Source organism: Spermophilus citellus, assembly GCF_964194105.1.
Source record: "Spermophilus citellus genome assembly, chromosome: 1".
Lineage (NCBI taxonomy): Eukaryota > Metazoa > Chordata > Mammalia > Rodentia > Sciuridae > Spermophilus > Spermophilus citellus.
The window spans coordinates 86,564,502-86,586,653 of record NC_138182.1 but is presented as its reverse complement, the minus strand read 5'-3'; the positions used below and the strand labels follow the sequence as shown (position 1 = coordinate 86,586,653).

At 37.7% G+C, this 22,152-nt stretch overlaps 1 protein-coding gene across 5 annotated transcripts in view; it reads left to right on the top strand.

The window, feature by feature from the left end:
• Positions 1-14,750: 14,750 nt before the first annotated feature.
• CDK8 (cyclin dependent kinase 8) overlaps positions 14,751-22,152 on the top strand; it is a 106,980-nt gene continuing 99,578 nt past the window's right edge. For 3 of the 5 annotated variants that reach the window (XM_081307320.1, XM_081307319.1, XM_081307318.1), the window contains exon 1: positions 14,752-14,883. In XM_081307320.1, coding sequence (XP_081163446.1) covers positions 14,756-14,883 — 128 coding nt within the window. In that variant the 5' untranslated portion in view covers positions 14,752-14,755. Of the gene's footprint in view, positions 14,884-21,548; positions 21,611-21,973; positions 22,054-22,152 lie in introns of all 5 variants that reach the window. The other 2 variants (XM_081307321.1, XM_081307322.1) reach the window with 2 other exon arrangements.

Sequence of the window (22,152 nt, the reverse complement as noted above, 5' to 3'; positions counted from 1 at the left end):
GTCTTGATTTATAACAGTCTGAGAACTGTTATAACAGTCTCTCTCCTGAGAACCCACTCATTCTTCTAGACTAGCATTAATGCCTTTTGAGGGTGGGCTGTGTCCTTATGACCTAATTTCCTTCCAACCTCTTAAAGATTCTACCATCCCAATACTGCTACACTGCTGAGCAAACTTCTAGCACATGAATCTTTGGAGGACACACTCAAACCATATCCAAACCACAGTGACTAACAACCTCTACCCCCAAAGCAGAACCTTAGACAAGGATTCATGTAAAAATGTTTTATTTAGGAAGTATGTCCTGAAAAAAAAATAAAAGTAAAGGAGTAAATTGAACTGAGAAGTAAAGGAGGCTAAGCAAGGGTACAATCTCCATTTGGACTCAAATTCAGAGTGGACACAGGAGACAATGTTGTTTCAATTAGGGATTATGAGAGCTGGAGTATTCATAGTTACACGCATAGTGTGTTATTCAACTTTTCATCGTGGTGACAAAGATACCTAACAGGAACAACTTAGAGTAGGAAAAGTTTATCTTGGGTTCATGGTTTCAGAGTTTACTCCATTGTTGTCCAACTCCATTCCTCTGGGCCTGAGATAAGGAAAAACATCATGGCAGAAGGGCGTGGCCAAGGAAAACAGCTCAGCTCATGGCAGCCAGGAAGCAGAGAGCAATAGAGTGCCAGGGACTAGATATAATCCCCAAGGCATGCCTCCAGTGTCCTACTTCCTCAAACCTTGCCCCACCTGTCACAGTTACCACTCAGTAGTCCATTAAAATTGTTAATTCATCAAAAGGATTGCTCTGCGGATGAGGTTACAGCTTTTATAATCTAATCATTGACTAAAAGCCCTATCCATGACTCTTCCTATACTAAAACCCATACTTTCAAAACATGAGCTTTCCAGGGGACATTAAAGATCCAAACCTATACATGATTATTAAGTTAAAATGGGAGTGGCTTTGTTCCCTGACATTTCTTTGCGTGTGAAAAGTAAAGGGTGTTCCAGTAACTTCAGGGCAGCCCCATAAAGAAATAAAACTAATCTGATAGGATAGGTCAAAGCACCGATGACATCTACTATGTCATCATCCTCATCACCACCACTACCACCTCCCTTAAAACACACAATTGACACATTGTGTAAAAGGTATCATGTAGGCTCTGGAGATTAAAAAAAAGAGCTGTAAAATATAATCACATGAAGGTAGAAGAAGTAGTATATCTTAAGTGTCAAGTAAGTATGTATAAGTGGTTCATACTTCTGTGTGCTTTGAGAGTAAATCAGTTTTGGGTGGTAACAAAAGATCCTGGCAGTACCTGAGTTGGATCTCATATAGTAGGTAGAATTTTGAAAAGTAAAGAAGAAAAGAGAGAAATAAGTGGAATGATGAATGTTGTAGGGAAAATCAATAAACATGATCTAACATAGAAGTTCTCAATTCTGAATGTAATTAGAATCACCAGCAGCCTTTAAAAATCCCAATGTCTTCTTGTAACCAGTCAATTACATCAGCATGGCTGGTTTGAGATCTTATATTTAGGTCTTAATCCATTTTGAACTAATTTTTGCATATATTTTAAGATTAGGATCCAATCTCATTCTTTTGCATGTGGATATGCTGTTTCCCCAGCACTATTTATTGAAGTGGCTTTCTTTTGTCCATGCTGATTCTCAGTGTCCTTGTCAAAGATTACTTGATTATATGTGTGAATTTATTTTTAGTTCTGTTTTGCTCCACTGGCCTATGTGTCTGTTGTTACCATACTGTTTTGATTTTCAAAGCTTTGTATTATAATTTGAAGTCAGGGAATATGATACCTTCAGTTTTGTTCTTCTTTATTAAGATTGCTTTGGCTTTTCAAGGTCTTTTGAACTTTTATGCAAATTGTCAGATTTTAAAAACATTTTGGTGAAAAAATGCCACTAGAATTTTAATAGGGATTGCATTGAGTGACTAAGACACTTTGGGTAGTATGAAATTTTAACAATCTTTTTAATCCATCAATACTGATATTGTTCCATTTACTTGTGTATTCTTAAATTTCACTAGTGTTTTAGAGTTTCATAGTGTGTAGATATTTTTACCACACTATGAAACTATAAGACACTAGTGAAACACTAGTTAAATTTATTATGAAGTGTTTTTTGAAGGTACTATAAATAATATTTTCATAATTTCTTTTTTCAGACAGTTTGTTGTTAATGTATAGAAACACAACTGATTTGTATGTTGATTTTGTAAGATCTGAAACTATAAAACTAGTAGAAGAAAACATAAGGAAAAAGCACTTTGACATTATTCAAACAAAGTGATTTGTTTGAAATGTTCCACAAGTACAGGTAACAAAAATATAAATAGATAATTGCAATTTTATCCATCTCAAAAGATTTACACAGGAAACAATTAACAGAATGGAAACCCACAGAATGGAACAAAGTATTTATAGACTTTATGTTTCATAAAGGGTTAATATCTAAAATATATAAGGAACTCACACAACTCCAAGGCAAAAAAAAAAAAAAAATCTAAATATCTTAACATAAAGAACCTGAATGACATTTCCCCAACGAAGACATACAAATGGCTGAGTTTTGTGAAAAGGTGCCCAACATCACTAATCCTCAGGGAAATGCAAATCAAAAACCACAAGGCACCAAGATGTCAGCCCCCCAAAATTTGGAGATGGCTTTCACAGAGCTCCAAGCCAAAGTTATTGGCCCTCAAAAGAAGACAAAGCCTACAGATGTAGAGGTTGGACAGCTGAACAGAATAGAAGCCATGCCCATCTTACTGATACAGAGATTGCAACTTTGATAAGTGAGGCTAACATGTATGAAGGTGTATGAAGAATATTTATTTTTCAATCCAAGGGGTTAATTCACAATCGGCTGTTAGGAAATGGAAAAATAGCAGAAGAAAAAAAAATTAAGAAGTAGAACAGAAAAATTCTACCTGTAGCCAAGCATTAAGGAAGCTGAGGACAACATCCAGGAGATGCTGATGGCAGGAAGGGCACAGTAGGAGCCTCCAGGGGAAGCTCTTCCTATTAACATCTCCTATCCTGGCAAGGGTAGAGAGGCCTGTGCATTGTAACAGCCTCCCCTCTGCCTGATGGATGTTTTATCTGGAATGGCCTAGCAACTCCACATTTTCTACATCATCCTGAGCTTCTTTCAGGTTCCAACCCTGTGTATTTTACTCTGACTCTGCCTGCCACCCCTGCCCAGGATATACCTCACTCCTGGGGTAAGCCATGAACTCCCAAGAGAAGGAAGATGTAGGCCAGGGGAGATATGTACTCAGAGCCTGCCACTAAGCATATAGAACAGACCACTAAAATGCCACTCTGTCCACTCTTCTAAGTCTGCTTTTTCTTGAGCCAAGGGATGAGAAGAGAGGACAAGAGAAGCAGTGGCCACCTCTATCTCAGCTCCTGCTCTTTTGTGCTGAAGACTTTTCCTGCTTGGAGAGTGGTGTCTTGCCCTCTTCTCTCTTCCTTTTCTGGTAATTTGACTAACCATCATCCCCAGCACTGCCTCTGTAGCATGCAGATGAGGAAGAATGAGGATTTCAAGTTCTTACCTGAAGTGGACAGAATAGTGGCTCCTCTGTGGCAGTCAGCTTCAAGATTCCTTTTCTTGATTCTTCCCAAACATTCCAAAGAAAGATCAAGAGTAGGCAGCCCCTTTGAGATTGAGACTGTCTCCCTTTGGACAACATAATAAGACAGACACTACAATCTTGAGGTTTCCTAGAGACTTAGGGGCAGTGATGTGCTGGATTTGGCTTGTCCCCACTCGAGAGAGTACTTTATTTTTCAGAATTTGTGTTACAAGCCAGTTGTTAAACAAAGCCATTATTAAAAATTAAATTAGGTAAACTTACAAATGATATTTTTAAAAAGTATAATAAAAGCCCACAATGAGATATCATCTCATACCTATTAGAATGACTAATATCAAAAGACAAAAATATAAGTATTAATGAGAATGTGGAATAAAAGGAGCACTTGAGTGAGCATCATTGGTGGGACTGTAAATTGGTACAGCCATTATGGAAAACAGTTTAGAAGTTCCCTGAATAATTAAAAATAAATGATATTTATTTGATATTAATGATATCAACCACATGATCCATCAATCCCATTTCTGAGTATATATCCAAAGGAAATGAACCCAATTTCTTGAAGTGGTATCTCTATCTCCATCTCCATGTTCATTGCACATGATTCATGAGTAGCAAAGATACAGAAATAACCTAAGTGTCTGTCCATCCATGGATGAATGAATAAAGAAAATGTGTTATATATATTTTTATGGAATATTATTCAGCCATAAAACAAAAGAAATCCTTCCATTTATGACAACATGGATTAACCTGGTGGATATTAAATTAAGTGAAATAAGCCAGTCATTGAAGTACAAATACTGTTCAATCTCTCTTACATGTGGAATCCCAAAAAAGTCAAATACATAGAAACACAGAATATAATGGTGGTTGCCGGAGGTTGAGGGGTAGGGAAAATGGAGAGATACTAATAAAAGTATACAAACTTTCAATTATAAGATAATAAATTCTGAAGACCTAAGGTAAGCAGGAGCGGTGATGGATGTGTTAATTGATTTGATTATGTTGATCATTACACCGCATATATATGTATGTCACAGCATCACTGCACAACTTGTACATATATATATATATATAACTTTTGTCAATTAAATATTTAAAAATCAAAAATAATAAGGAAAAAAGAATTGCGAGGATGATTACTCGGGTAATATCAATGGACACACAGGATTGAGAACCATTTTTTTTTTTTTTAGAGAGAGAGAGAGAAAATTTTTTTAATATTTATTTTTTTTAGTTTTCGGTGGACACAACATCTTTATTCTATTTTTATGTGGTGCTATGGATCGAACCCAGCGCCCTGCGCATGCCAGGCAAGCATATTACCACTTGAGCCACATCCCCAGCCCACCATTTTTTTTTTAATTAGAAAACCATTTGAGAAACTGGTTAGGAGTTATGTTGGATATGTGGAAGAACTCACACTGTGAAAAACAGCTATGTGGAACTAATTATTTTAACCATCATTTAGTTATTTAATCTAATTTAACATTAGATCAAAATTTTAATTACTTAATATTTTAATCTAATGCCTTAAATTATTCTCATAAATTAGGCTTGAGTAAATATAGAACTTAGAATATTAGATGAAGGAGTCTGAACTTTTTGCTGTAGACAGTAGAGGAGCATGTGGGGTCATTGAAGAGTTTTGAACAGAGGAATGATGTAAGTAAAACAACATTTTAAAATTTAAACAGGATGTAGGGTTTCAGAGGAAGAAGGCAATATCTGATGGAACTTGACCTTGGCTGGTGGGGGAGGGAGGAAGGCAACTAAAAGAAAGAGTTTCAGAGGTTCTGGGCATGGGGTTGCACGGAAACAAATAGCCCAGGGTATCAAGTATCAGTGGTGGTAGAGGTGACCTAACAATGTTTCTGTGCAATTGGAAGAGAGCTCTGAGGCTCACAGATGAAATCCATCTTTGTACTGGAACTGGCCAGAAAAGACTTGAGTTTCTTGGTGATTAGTCCTGAATAACACAGTCTAGCTAGAAAGGAAACGAAAAATATTGGAAAGAGAAGTCAGAGTAATACTTTAAACCTTGAAAAACTGAACAGGAAACTAAACTATGTTCCTACATTTTACTTACTATGCTTTTTGTAGCAAAATACATTTTGAACTGAAAAATAAAAAGTAATATGCTTATTTTTTAAAACGTGCTCACTAAAGAAAAAAAGACAAGATGATAGTAGTGAATATCAATTTAAAGAGGTAACTTCCCCTTAATATTTATAGACCTTGAGAACAGAATTCATGAACATCTGAGAGATTTTCAGTTTAACAGACACATAATGGGGATCTCTTAGCTAAAGCGAAGAGAAAACATTTTAACCCATAACTTAGATTATTATTTCAGTTGTCCTATTTGGTATGTATTTGATGAAATTGCCTTGCTGTGGGTGTTAAGGAAACAAGAAATGAGGATAGATATCTATTTCTAAATTGTTACAAAAAAAAATGTCAAGGCAGTGTTATAAGGTAAAAGGGGAAATCCTGTCCTCATTTCACTCCTTACTCAGCTTAAATGTCATGGTCTGTCACTTTTACTATTCTCCTGCCAATAATTCTAACCTCCCTTGTCCTATTTTTCTTTCATCATACCCAGCTGGCAAAGCCTCAACCCTGGCTGAATCCAACATCTGTCTTTGCCCAGCCTCCACCTGGGCTGTTGAGTGTTGGTGATGAAAATCACACAGCAGGGCAGATGAATACTGATATAAATGCATGGGTGCACCTGCAAATGGGCCCTACACATTGGTTGGTTAGAAGTCCTGCAATGATATCCTTCCAGTTATCTCTCCTCTTCTGCTAGAGGATTGTTTGAAACTGCAATCGTTTCATTTACACAACACATTGCTTTCTCTTCCACTCTTTTAGTCACAGTGGGTGAACTTTTCTTCTACTTTATGGAGATCACTAAAATCATCTGAAAGGGGACTGCTTCAAATTTCACCAGAGCTACAGATTTATGTGTATCCATACATGGGTTAGGTTGAAGACATGGCCATATCTTGTACTTTCTGTTTTCAAGGAGTGAAATTGATTTCTTCATTCTTTGAATTTGAACTAGATAGAATTGATATGTGAGTCCCACAGAGTCCCTCAAGGGACCTTTCTGCTTTTGCCTTTGCCTTTTTAAAGTATGCCCACAAGATGTAAGGAAATTGGAGTTTGATTGTTGAATGGGGAAATACCATGTGCTGAGAAAGGATGTTATGATTTGAATCTGGAATGTCCCCCAGCCTTATGTGTGGAAGGTTTTGTCCCCAGTTCAGTAAGATTCAGAGGTGGGGCTTTTGGAAAGTGATTACAACAAGACAGCTCTGACCTCATCAGTGGATTGATCCACAGAAAATGGAATGAACTACTGGGAGGTGGTGGAAACTATAGGCAGGTGGTATATGTTGGAGGAAGTAGGTCACTGGTAGCATACCCTTGAGGACTATATCTTGTTCCTGGTCCCCCTCCGCCACTCTATGCTTCTTGGTCATGAGCTGAGCATCTTTCCTGCACTATGACCTTCTACTATGATGTTCTGTCTCATCTTGGGCCCAGAACAATGGAGCTGGCTGAACGTGGACTGGAACCTTTGAAATTATGAGCCACAATAAACTTCTCCCTCTCCAAGTTGTTTGTGTCAGGTATTTTGGTCACAGCAATGAAAAATTGACTAACACAGGCTCAGTCAAGACCTAGTACCAATGCCAGGAATGTGCAAATAAGATCACTTTAGATCCTTCAGCTTCAGACTAGCAATTGCCTACATCTGTGTGAGTAATGTCAGGTGACACCCATAGAACCACTTGACCAAGCCCAGCCAATCAATGGAATCATAAGAAATAACAAATCATTATTGTTTTACAACATTTTGGAGTGGTTTGTAGGGCAGCAATAGAAATTAAACAATTGCTATTCTTTTTCTCCTTCTGCCTGTTAGCCATGGACAAGATGAATCCATCTCCTGTGTTTATGTCAACCTTTTCATCATGTTCTGTGGCCATTCCCTTTCGCTAATTTAGAGATATGAAGTTATTATCCTCAATATTTCCCTTGTATCTGGTTCCATTCTATCAGCAATGAAATATTTTCAGTCTTCCCTGACTAATGTTTCCTTGAATTCCATGGCTACCTCAAATGATACACCTTTCTTTGATATTGAATTCTATGCTTTAGACCTCATCTTTCATCTGCTCTTCAGAGCTAATATTGTAAATGAGAAGAATTAACAGCTAACCTATTCACCATACTTACCACATGCTAGGCACAATTCTAAATAGTTTGTATATATTATCAACTCCCTTAACCTTGATAATGACCTTATGAGGTTATTTCCACCATTATTCCACTTTTACAAATAAGAAAACTGAGACAAAAGAACAGAAAGCAGTCTGCCCTGTTAAGGAAAGGGCAGGTTCAAGAGCAGAGGCCACATGTATGGTTAAAGAGGCAGCTCTCTTAACCAATCTGCTACAAATTTATTTACTTTTCTCCACTCCCTCCCCCATCTCCTTACTTTGAATTTACTCTTAATCCAGACTGGCTTCAACCCTCACTTTACCATCACAACATCATACTCCTGTCAGTGTTACAAATCATATATAGATATAGTTAGATATAGATAGATAGAGATAAATCAAGCATTCTTAATGGGGCAGTATTTTCCACAAGGGGGCAAAAGTTGATTCTTGAAAAATTAAAGCTATCACAATGGTAATATCTTAAATATGAAGATCTCAATATCTTAAGATATTACAAGTGCCTCAGTGCATAAACAGACCATTAGAGTATCTGTGGTATTAACATTTCATGGGTGATGGACAATTAAGGAAAAAAAGTCTGAAAGTTCTTCTTATAAGGAAATAATTTCAAAAGAAGTTGAGAAACACTGTGATAAATTTAACAGTACTCTCTTTATCTTGCTTGACTTCTTGGTAGTATTCAACATTACGGACCATCCCTCTTTTTCAAAATGTGTTTTTCCTTTGGGTTTCATAACATCATAAACCCTGATTTCCCAATTAGCCCTCTGGCCTCCTCTCCTCAGTTTTCCCTTCTAGCTTCTCCTTTACTCAGTCCTTGAATGTTGGAGATTCTCAGGGACATCTTTGCTCACTGTAACATGATTTGTGAGTGATCTAATCAACCCTTATGGCTGCTGATTTATAAATTCTTAACTCCAGTCCCAATCTTTCTTTGAGCTTCAGACCCCCATATCTACCTTCTACTAAATATATTCTCTTAGATTGCTGAGATATCTCATGTCTGACAAACTCAAATTGGAACTATTACATTTTTTTCCCTTCTAAGCTTGTTCCTCTCCAAATCTTCCCTCACAGGTAAGCAATGAAAAGCTGACCAACCATCACATAAATTGTCTTGATTCTTTCTTTTTCTTTACTTCCCATCCAGCTAACCAGCAAGTCCTATTATTTCTACTCTATACCCATCTATCTATGTAGTTATCCATCCATTATCTATCATCTTTCAGTTTTGCTTTTGACAATCCATCCTTCAGCCAGGATATTCTTTTTTCTTTTTAAAAGTTTTGGACTGACATATAATAATCGTACATATTTTGGGGGTAATAATTTGATACATGTATATAATGTATGTTTAAATTAGGATAACAAGAATTTACATCTCCTTAAATATTGTGTTGGGAACCCTTGAACTTCTAGTTCTATAAAATGCATAATAACTTATTGTAAACTAAAATAATACTATTGTGTATAGAACACTACAACTTATTGCTTCTATCTAATTGGATTTTAGTATCTATTATGCAACCTCCTTCCATCATCCAGGATATCCTTTATAATGCATAAATCATGTCGGTCTCTCCCCTGTTTACAATCTTGCAGTGGCTTCCCACTGCCATAAAAAAATAATCCAAGCCCCTATCTATGGTCTAAAGGTTCTATATGACTCCAACCTCTCTGCCTCAGTCCTCACCTCACATGATTTCACCCCTTACTTATACCACCTTCATCACACAGCTTTCTTTTTGTCCCTTCATTTTAGCTGAAGGCCTTTGTTCTTGCTGTGTGTCTGATATGTCTCAACTACTCTGCTCCCTCATCTTGGCAGGTTCTGCCCCACAACATTTAGGTCTCAGCTTAAGCATCATTCCTTAGAAAGCCTGTGACAATCTGCCACTTTAAAGTAATCCCTTCCCGGTCCCATCTTCTATCACATTGCCCTATTTTCTTTTCTTTATAACACTTAGAGTTTCTTCATTTCCTTGCAAGTTCTCTACCCCTACTCTTTCACCCTTCCTGACAAAGGAACTCTCACATTTTTACATTTCACTGCCACATTTGGCTGGCCTAGGATACTCCAACACAACTGGAAAAGAGCCCTTCCTGGGATTTTCAGAACTAAATTGAGAAACAGAATAAATTCTTAATGACATTGTCTGATGTGAAATTCAGGAACTGATGGTGGTCATATTTCCAGTAATGTGGAACAAATGAGTCCACAAGAGCCAACGATGCTTACATGATGATTAGGAGAAAAGGAAATGATCTTTAGAGTGATTTTTTTGTTAGTTCTTGCTCTTTTTGTTTGTTTGTTGGTTGGTTGGTGGGTTGGTTGGTTCTGGCTTTTCCAAGTTCTAAGTTATAGTCTGGATGCTCATATAGTACACTGGGGAACAATTTGCACCCATGTTTCCTTTAAAAAGTTTTAAACAAAACTATAGAGAGTTGGTTAATCTAACTTGTCCTTTCTTGTGTCTAACACTATACTCACATAAAGATGTTTCATATGTGCTTTTTGATGATAAAGATGATGAATGTGCCACCTGCAGAGTAGGAGATTAGATGCCTTCCACTGAAAACATGATTTGATACTGAGTAGAAAAGTAGAATTCAACATTGCAGAGATTGAAAGTGAACAACTATAGGAAGACCCATCTAGGTTTTTCCATTAATATATCATGAAGCATTAAAATCTGCTGTTAAAAGTACTTGTTCAGAGTCAAGATGCAAAATGTTTTAAAATGACAGTCCTGGGCTGGGATGTGGCTCAAGCGGTAGCGCGCTTGCCTGGCATGTGTGCGGCCCGGGTTCGATCCTCAGCACCATATATAAAGATGTTGTGTCCGCCGATAACCAAAAATAAATATTGAAATTCTTTCTCTCTCTCTCTTCCTCTTTCGCGCTCTCTCTTAAAAAAAAAATAAAATAAAATGACAGTCCCACCTTTATTATTAGTAAAGTCCATTTAACCTTAATAGAAACCAATCCAATGGAACACATTCTAATTAAATGTAATTATGCAAACTATGTGCTTGGCACTGTAGGGGAGCAAAGATGATTAAGTCAGAGACTCAAATATTGAATTTATTAAAGGACATGTTTTTTTAAGTGCATATAATAAATGACTAAAACTACAAGGTGTTTGTGAGGTTTCTAAAGCAAGTTACAAATAAAATGAAATGGTGCCAAGGCTGGGATGGAAGTTGATGGTCAAGAAAGTTTATACTTAATTGCAAAAATTCAGGAAAGGCTTCATGACCGAGTTAGGCATTTGAGTTGCACCTTGGAGATGGGCAGGACTGCAAAGGTCAGAGTTCACATGAGGGAATGACAGGCAAAGGTGGTAAGAGCAGGAAGGCCTGAATGAAAGGGGTTGGCAGAAACAACTCAATGACTATTTGCTGTCATCACCAATCATTGAAATTGGGAGGTTCAGGGGATAGGATGGCATTTTAGTTTCAGAAATTTTGTTTGAGATGACAGCAAAATATCCTCTTAGGCAGAACTGGAGACATTTAAAATATGGTGCTCTTTTATGGGGGGCATGTTAACACTAGAGATGTCAAATTTAGAATGCAAATGAAACACATTGTATGCAGAAAAGTCAGGAGCATTATTTAGGCATCATTTGGAATATGGACCGATGAAGGTCATAAACTCTACAATATGGTGAGAAGTCATCATGGAGCAAAGAGACATCAGTGTGATCTGGGGTTGAAAATCAAGCATAAATGACAACTCCATGTCCCTGATAGGTTCAGTTCACTCAAATAACCATTAGGTCCCATCCTTCATTCTTGGATCTATAGGAAGTTTATCTTAAACACAGGTTCTACTGCTCGACATTTTGGAATAACAGTATTTATGACAGCCCTTCCTAGCTCATTGCTTTGGTTCTGTGGGCTGCTTCTTATCTTGTATCATTGAGTCTCTGGCTGTTGGTTTCCCCCTTTCCTCCAAGTATAGACAGGCTCCACCACTAAGACCAAGTTAATAGCCTGACAATCAGAGCAGGGAATTGCTATAAGAAAGAGACACAAAACTATATTAGATGTTACTGTTCCCCATTCATCCTCTCATTTTAAAGGTTCCCTAATGTCTATTTCTTCCTGAGCTCCCCATCCTGATACTGTGTCACAGGGCCAGCTTCCCTCACACTACCATATGGGTCCAACCTGAAGTCTAGATCCCTAACTCTAACCCTAGCTTCATAGAGAAAAGCAGGCCTTTCTCCTAGTTTAAGGTCAGCTTCCTTTCTTGCTCCGGGAATCAGTTCTCTCAGTTCCTTCAAGGATAATTTTTACCTTTATCCATAGAGTAGAGCAAGAAAAAACTAGTCAAAAATACATTTTTTAAAGCCTGAGACTTTCAGTGTCCCAAAATATTATGTGTAGGTGGGAGAGGAGGTGGGAAGGGACCCAGCAGTTCAGGGCCAAGCAGAGCCCCATGCTTTTTCACAACTCTTCCTCCAGGATGGTGGTTGGCTTTCTCAAGATTTATGAGTAATACCTGGAAAAAAAGACACATCCCTCAAAATACATAAAATACAATATTTTTCTGAAGTCTGGAAGTCTACTTTAACTCCATATTTAGGGAAAAAAAAGTCATTATTCTTCAAGATGCAAAGGAGAGGTCCTGTTAGAGAATCACCTAATTCACATCACTGAATAAAAACAAACAATATTCTATTTTTTGAACTTACAATTCTTGGGCACTTACTTAAACTAGGGCCTTTCATATCTCCATTTTACAAAAAAGCAAAAAACAAACAACAACAAACAATAGGCTCCAAGGGAAAACTACTAATAAATAGTAAAGCAGGATTTAAACCCAGGCCCATCTACCTAGGATCAGTATACTTAACACTAAATAATACTTTGCACACTAGATAAAACCAACTTAATATTATTTTTATTTGTTTATTTAGTTTTTTTTGTGGTGCTGGAAGTTGAACCCATGTCTTGGCACACGCTAGGCAAGCACTCTATCTCTTGAGTCACATCACATCCCAAGTTCCTAAAACAACTTTATTTAAAGTGGTGGTTAAGTCACTAATTTTCTCCAAGGAAATTTATATAAGAAAAGGTACTTTTGAAGATTTTTCACAAAATAGTACCATTATCATCACCATCGTATTCATAAGTATTTTTTGACATAAAATGTTTATGCATTAGTTTAATAAATGTATACTGAGCACCATAACGTAGGCGTTACACCAGATGTTATGGAAGACGCAAACATGACTCCTTATAGGAATTTATAATTTAGCAAGGAAGAGAAAATAAAAAGACAAAACAGAATTTCATGAGTACCACGGGAAAGGTGGTAGTGGTGGGGAAAAGTGTTAAGGGAATTTTAAAGGGAGAAAGATCATATTCTCTTTGGGGTGTGAGGGACTTCAGTGGAAATGCTAACACGTGGAAACCAAAAATTAAAAATAGGCGTGAAAAAGAGAGGAGTAAAAGAAAATAAAGGCGTATTATCAAGATATTGGAATGGCTCCAGCAGACATCTTTGGTATCTCAAAATTATTAGCAAACCAACTTCCAAGGATTTAGATCCATTACTGTAATCATAGCTGAAATTGATGATGTTAATATAAGTGCAGCACGCAGTTCCCCCCCAAAATGTCCCCTCTACGTGGATGGGAAGCACGAAGGTAATAATCTTTAGGAGTAGCCCGGACATTCGTCATGGATTCATTTTAACTGGCCTCAGTATCTTGATTTCATCGTGCAGTCCTTAACAGATCGTGACCGCCAAGGGTGTCCAATTTGTAGTCCGCGAGCCCTTTAGCGGTTTACAAACACTCAGGTTTTTTTGGATAACGATAATGCCCTCTTTAAAAATCTGGAGTTCGGAAGTGGCACAAAATGTGATTCTAATATAAACTAGTCTGCCCCACAGGTGACTCTTTTTGGTCAAGTTTACAGCACAAACCAGACTTGAGAGATACCTCCGTGGGAAGGTGGGGGGAAAAGTATTCCCCCAAGTGACTGAAACTCGTCGAAACTCGGACTACCAATCCCATCATGCAAAGCTCCAGACTGTCACCGTGAGGGGCGGAGTCGTAGAAGGGGAGGCCACGGCGGTAGCCGATGCATTCTGGGTATTGTAGTCAGCGGTCCGGCTACCGATGGGGCGGATCCACGTGGTGCGTTTGGCGGCAGCCTTGGGCAGTGGCTCTCCCGCTCCCTCCACGCGGCCCTTGGGGTGCGGGCGCCAGCTGGGACTGCCAGCCGTCCCGGGAGTCCGCTGGAGGGAGGGCCTGAGGCAGTCCGAGGCTTCGCGACGTTTTTGCGACAGCCGCGGCCGTGTTGCGCGAGTGCCCTCCCTCCTCCTCTGTGAGGAGGTACCGGCTGTTGTGCGGTGCTGCCTTTCTGTTTGAGTGTATGGGAGAGTGAGTGAGTGAGTGAGTGTGAGCGCGCGTGTGTGTGAGAGGGTGAAGAGTGAGTGCGTGTGTGAGAGGAAGAGAGCCCTCCGTGGCCGCTCCGCCGCTCCACCGCAGTGGGAGCAGGACGCGCGGCCGGAAAGAGCAGGGGTGCCGGCGCCCTGGGAGCCCGAGGGGACAAGGGCAGAGACACCCGCTCCCCACCCCCAGCTCTCGTCCCTTGGCTCTCCTTCGCGCAGGGGGAGCCTTTCCGTCCTTCCCTGGCCGGCCTCTGCCCCGCTGCTCCCCTGGATGTCCCTGGCGCTCTCTCGGGGCCTCCTGCTCTTGCTGCATCAGTCGGGCTGGTGCTGCGGCCGGCGGGTGTAGAGCGGGCGGGTTCCCGGGGGCTGCGGCTGCCCGTGCTTCCCCGGTCCCCACCCCGAACCCCCGGCCCCCCGACCCAGCTCCCCGGCCTCTGAGGCTGTGACAATGGACTATGACTTTAAAGTGAAGCTGAGCAGCGAGCGGGAGCGGGTCGAGGACCTGTTTGAATACGAGGGCTGCAAAGTTGGCCGAGGCACTTATGGTCACGTCTACAAAGCCAAGAGGAAAGATGGGTGAGTGTTTGTGTCTGTGCGGGTGTCGGCGCTGGGCGGCGCTCCCGCAGGCCGAGGCAGGTTCCTCGGAGGGAGAGGGGCCAACGGGGTGCCGGGTTCCTACTTCCTCGACGCTCTCTTCTGTCCCCGCCAGCGAGGTTTGAGGTTTGGGGAGGAAGTGGTGTCCAAGGGATCCAAACCCGTAAGAAATCCTTCATGCTGCGTCTGTGTTCCACAGTGGTAGCAACAGGGAAAAGGAGCCTCCACCTCATGGGTTTCTACTTTTCCAGGATTTCAGTGCTGAATTTCTTTCTTTTTAATTTATTTTAAAATACAAACTTAAATACAACCCTCGCCCTGGTCGATTTCTATGGTAACCTTTTGGGGATTTCCTCACCTACCTCTGGAGTGACATCCATCAGCCTGGAAGAGAAGCTGTGATCCACCCCCCCCCCCCCCATCACCAGTTTGTGATCAATTTATTATCAAATTTGTATTTTATCGGGGGAAAAGAAGGCAGCAAGTAAATGTGTTTCTGGAGAGTTCCTCATAGTGATCATCTGCAACATAAACGTAGCAGTTGCTATTTAGATACCATTAGCTGTGAGTTTTTACATAGAACAATGGGGGTTTGGTGCAGGGTGGGTGGTGGGGAAAAAGGCAAGTAACAAATAGGGGCTACCTTATTCATGCTGTTTGCCCCAAATTTAGCAGCTGGCAATGAACTTTAAATATTAATCTCTTTTCTTTAAATATTCTTCTCTAGAAATAACTCAATTAAATCTATCACTGGTAATGCTTCCAATTTAGTTTCTTAGCAGACAAATGAAGTGTTCATTTTTCCTTTGTCAGTAGATGAATGTATTGTAATATTGACAAAAGAGAAGGCAATTCTTAGTTGGGGAGAAAATATATTTTATTAACTCCTTGTTTTCCTCATGTAAAATGGATGTTGTGTCTGTTGCTTTTTATACTAGAAAATTGTGGAAAGATAATTGCAAATGTCAAAGCTTATTGTATAATCTTTAGATTTTATTACAAAGTAGTTTTACTTGAACATCACCATTAATTTGTTTAGCTGCCATTTGATGTTTAAATTTTTTTTTTAAACAAATGAGATAGGGTATGTTCAGAACTACATTAGCACCAAAAAATGAAACCATTCATAAAGCTGAAATTCCCTCAGGGGGAAAGGCCATATTTGTAAATACTTTAGTATTCTGGATATTGGAAAGGCAAGTGTATGTTTTATTCAGCATTTTTTCTTAGATATACTGAAATACCTTACTCAAATAATTTAAAATGGACTCCAAGAGAAGGTAGCTCTAATTAATTTGGACTGTATTTCTTTTATGCAACAGTTAAGGGATACAGATATGGGCAAAAGGTAGAGATTTGAAAACTTGATACTCTGGGTGCCACATGTATTTAAAAGTACTATTTAGCAGAATGGATAGTCTAGTGACATTTGAGATATCAGTGTCTAGAGATACTGCTGAATCTGTTGTTGTCTAATTAGATTTCTCATTGAAGTTTTACTTGGTAATGACATGCATTTTAAAAGTGTCCTTTTTAACTTACTATATAATGTGTTTCAAAAGACTTAAACCATCTCTCTGTCCCCCAATATTATGTAATTTCGGGCATATTCATAACATCTCCAATCCTGTGAGATTAGATCTTATAGTGCATTTACCAATCTGTTCTCTTTTATTATAAAATTTTAGTGACTTTAAATTATTTTTAATCTCTGTAAAAGAAGCCAGTTTAATACCCCTGTTTTCATAAATTACCAATTTAAGGTAATAATATGCAAGTTTGTTTTAACTTTGATTCTATGTTTTATTTAAAATCTGTTATATTATGTATTGGCAGGAGATACTTTTAAACACATTTTATATTTTGATGGTCAAATTTTAATTTAGACTTTTAATAATGTGAGAAGAATTGTACAATTTAAAAATAGCTGAAGGCATAGTATATATTTCTTAGTCCTTTGTGATGACTGCAAAGTATCATGGCATTTTGTAAAATAAAAGGAACTTTTTGTTTGTAATCCTTTGGATTTGTTTTCCGGCAACCTTTAATTATTCTGTTTATGATGAACTTTTTTTGGTAAAGGATCAAATATCAAGAGAGTTTTCAAATTACTTAAAACAGTTTTTGTTTTCCAGAGGGAGTATTTTTCGGTTTGGCTTCTTTTTTATAACCTCACTGTGGTAAAATACTGCATTGTATTTATGAGGTTCTTTTGATCTTACGTCAGGGAAATGTAATTTAATGCATTTTAGTCCTGGTAAAATAAAATTTGTGGCAGTTTAATCTTTTGTAATAAGATTATTAAATAATGGTTTTAGTATTGACTTACTTTTACATTAAATTATATGTTCTACTACTGAAATTACGCAGTACTCTAGGAATTTGGTCAGTAACACCTTCGAAGAGAATTGTGGGATTTACAATAAAATGAGATCCTGTAAATAAATTTTGTTGAGATATATTTGACTATTAAATTGATTTGTGCAAATGTATCTTTTTAGTTATTTAATGAGCATGGTTAATTGGTAAAAAAATTTAGACCAGAGGAATTAGCTTCTTAAATTATTAAGTTTTAGGAAATAAAATAGTTTGAAAGGTGTTTATTGGATTTAATGAATTGGTAATACTACTCTCTAGGATACCACACTTAGGATAAAATCAGCACCTTAAGGAATGTAGGGAAGGGGAAATACTTTATTTGAAGCAGGATTCTATGCAGTAAAAAAGGGCCTTTTATAATTGTGTTAATTTCCAATTTTAAAAGTTGAAATAAGTGTACAATACATTTTGAAGCAATTGTTCTCATATCACCATACATGAGAGAATGTCCTTTATGTCTAAACACTGAAAGGGGATTCACTGGGAAGCAGGGTGTTCATTTTCTTTTTAAGTCAGTTGTATCCTCTTTGTAGTATTTAAACAACCAAACTTTTTTATGTGAAAGAACAGTAAAGTGTAAGAAGAAAATTTGTTTTTAAGTTCTAGTCCCTCAAGTATATGCACTAGACATTAATAGAATTTAAAAAACAAATTTGGAATGAATTTTATCTCCAAATAGAAAAGCAAAAGTATTCTTAATTTGTTATAATCTGTGTTCAGAAGAACAGATTTATATAATTGGGACTGTGTGTGTGAGAGAGAGGGAAATACACAGAAAACTTTCTTGGGGGCATTTTTAGAAAACTCAAGAGATTAGTTGGCAGTGATGATAATAATAGCTGAATTATTGAGTAATTAAACAATATGTAACTGGGTGAAGAACTTTATGCTTATTATCGATTTAATCCTCACAAGAAAATTTATTTTTCAACTTTACAGGTGAGGAAACTGAGGCTTAGAAAGTTAATCAGATTTGCCCCATGGGTGAAGGCTAATTGTATACAGTTGTATACATGACAGCTAGGATTAGGGGATTACCAATAAATCTTTAACTCTGTAGCCCATACTCTTAAGCACTAAACTTCATATAATTAATAAGTAAATGTACATAGATGTGGAGTTTGATTTCTCTTGGGTCATTCAGGAAACATGAATGCCTTACCATGGAACTGTTTTTTTTTTTTTTTTTTTTTCAATAAATCAGTGTACTTTTTGGGTACATTTCTAATCAGCCCTACATAGTTTTTTCAGGCGCTACCAAACTTTTATATGGTTGTGTCTATATGTATATCCATACACACATACTTGTGTATCTCTCTCTCTCTATATTGATATACATGAATATGTATGCATATGTATGTGTGTGCGTGCGTACACACACATACCAAAGTCTAATGAAAGTTGTGTTAGGATATGAAAGCTCTTTAAAGAGTTTAAAGAGCTCTAAATTAGGGATCCTGGAGACCTGAGTATGAGTCAAGACTGTCTCTTGCTTGCAGTATGACTTTGGGCAAATCATTTGCCTTTACAGACCTTGGTTTCCTTAATTGTAAAGGTAGAGAGCTTCAATTTTTTTTTTTTTTAAACTTGACTTATGCTATCTTGACATTGGGCTAATGTTTGCTTCCACTGTTTACCATTCCTTTGGTGGCCAGTATAGGGACTCTTCTGATTAAATCTGTATTGGAGCTTTAATTCATTAAAAGGTTGTTTTTTTTTAAATTTTTTAATATTTATTTTTCAGTTATCGGCGGACACAACATCTTTGTTTGTATGTGGTGCTGAGGATCGAACCCGGGCTGCATGCACGCCAGGCGATCGTGCTACCGCTTGAGCCACATCCTCAGCCCCCCCCCCCTTTTTTTTTTTTTTAATATTGAGGATTGAACCCAGGGTCACTTTACCACTCACTGAGTTACATCCCAGTTTTTTTTCTTTCTTATTTTGAGTGGAGGTCTAACTAACTTGCGAGGCTGGCCTCAAAGTTTGAATTAAGTTTTCTTTTTTAAGAAGACTTGTTTTTATTTTTTGCAAGAAAAATAACATCAAAACTGTTATTTGAGCCCAGTAAAAGTGATCTTATTTTAAATTTATTTCCCTAGAAAATAAGAGAACCATATTAATCTCTAGTTCTAGTCTTTTTTTAAAATTTATATACGACAGCGGAATGCATTGCAATTCTTATTACACATATAGAGCACAATTTTTCATATCTCTGGTTGTATAGAAAGTATATTCACACCAGTTTGTATCTTCATAACCTGTACTTTGGATAATAATGATCCTCACATTTCACCATCATTAATAACCCCGTGCCCCCTCCGTTCCCCTCCAACTCCTCTGTCCTATCTAGAGTTCATCTATTCCTCCCATTCTCCCTCTCCCTACCCCACTATGAATCAGCCTCCTTATTTCAAAGAAAACATTCGGCATTTGGTTTTTTGGGATTGGCTAACTTCACTTAGCATTATCTTCTCTAACTCCATTCATTTACCTGCAAATGCCATGATTTTATTCTCTTTTATTGCTGAGTAATATTCCATTGTGTATATATGCCACATTTTTTTTTATCCATTCATCTATTGAAGGGCATCTGGGTTGGTTCCACAATTTAGCTATTGTGAATTGTGCTGCTCTAAACATTGATGTGGCTGTAATTTTTTAACTATAATCAGAACTCAGAGCTGGCTCAGTGTCACATGCTGGTAGTCCCAGGTACTTGGGAGGCTGAGGAGCGAGGATCATGAGTTGAGGCCCTGTCATAAAACAAAACAAAACCACCCAGAACTTGATTAGAGTCTTTTGTCCCCAAAGGGATCTAATAGAAACAAGTCATTACTCTTTGACCCTTTTCCCTTCCCCTCTGAATATTGCTGAACCCTGTATCTAATTAGTTCATTTTTATTTAAATATTTCTTAGGTATCAGAAATGCCAAAGACAATATGTAATAAGTTTCTTTTCATCACTGGAAAATTTATATGTCAAATAAGGAGAACTCATTATAACCACCTAAGAAAGGGCCAAGCAGAGTATTAACTGTGTACTTCTTATCTACTTGCAGTTGAATTTATCTTCCTTAGATATTCAGTGCCTTGAGATCTACTGTTTAGGCCATTTTGGGGGTCTCATGATTAGGTCCCATTTTTTTAGTAGTAAGACTGGCAAATTAATTCATTTGGGATTTGTTCATGTGAGTTATATTAATTACTATGTCTTCCAACATTGGAATAAACTCACTAATAAATTCACTAATATTCCAACATTGGAATAAATTCACTATTTGTTGGACCCTTTTCTGTGCCAAACACTGTGCAAAGTTTTAGGAAGGCAAAGATAAAAATATTCCATTATTTTTTGAAGAATTTCTACTGAAGAAACAAACTTGTAAATAAAACTATAGCAATTTGATGCATATTATGGTAATTAATACAAGATATTATTGGAACACAGAGGAAGCCTCTGACTGCTTAGGGTTGTTGGGAAAAGCCTCTCCAAGGTGACAGCGTTTGATTAGATCTTAGAAGATGCAGGGGAAGATCTCATCAGAAAGGTTATCCCCAGAGGAATAGGAAGAGGGATTTTTTTTTCTTTTTTTTTTTTTTATTGGTTGTTCACAACATTACAAAGCTCTTGACATATCATATTTCATACATTAGATTGAAGTGGGTTGTGAACCCCCAATTTTATCCCAAATGCAGATTGCAGAATCACGTCGGTTACACATCCACAATTTTACATAATGCCCTAATAGTAATTGTTGTATTCTGCTACCTTTCCTATCCCCTACTGTCCCCCCTCCCCTCCCCTCCCATCTTCTCTCTCTACCCCATCTACTGTAATTCATTTCAGGAAGAGGGATTTTTAAATTGTGTTTCCTGCAGACCTCAGTGAATTATTGAATTTGATTTTTTTTCTTCTTATATCTTTCTTCTCCATTTATTTTCCCTTGACAATATTCTTTGAACACTTATGTGTGTAGTGTTGTTTGCATATACTACAAATGTTCCTTTGCACCCACTGACCATGGTGAAGTCTGTTTTTTAACAGCAGGGACACACTTTTCAGCATACACTGAACACCTTAGTTGTGTGTGTGGGTGGGTGCGAGTGAGTGTGACAGTTTTCCATCACAAGAATGTTGGCCACACACACTATAAGCTGAAGTGACTGAGTTAAGAATTCCTTTCATGTGTGAAACTGCCATGGAAGAACTTCATTTTGCTTGTGACTCTGGATGGCAAATGATTCTGCTTTGGCCTCATTTCCAGGAAGAGTCAGGAGCTGGAATTTTCTACATTGCTGAAGTGGTAGTGGAAACAGATTGAAAGGGGTAAGAAGTTCTTTCCCAGTTTGAGTTTAATTAAAGTAATTTAATTATATTACTTTTGTTGGAGCTGTGTTATGCAGAGAGGTAGGAGGTAGGTGCAGAGCTTTTGGTATACTGGATTTCACTTAAGAAAATAGAAATAATGACAAATTATAAATTATTATAGGCCATTTGTAAACTTGTGGAACATTCTCTGGGCAAATTAATTCAGAATTCTGATTTACAAACATTTGAAATGTGATACATTATATCCAAATCAATGTTGATAAATATCTATTATTCTTTGTGGCTTGTGTCATCTTTCTTGTAGTGTGCCTTTATTGAATCCAGTACTTATTATTGCTTTACTCTTTTTTCTGTTCTTAGCTGCTGCTAGAGAATGAATATCCTACTGTCCTTTGCTCCTTCAGAACAATTTGTAAATCCTTTACTTCACACCAGCTTAGGTAGGCCTTGGTCATCTCTTTGTTACTTCAAAATTACTATGATATCTTTGTCTGTACATACCTTTTGTCACCTTAAGGCAGGTCTTTATCTTATCACTA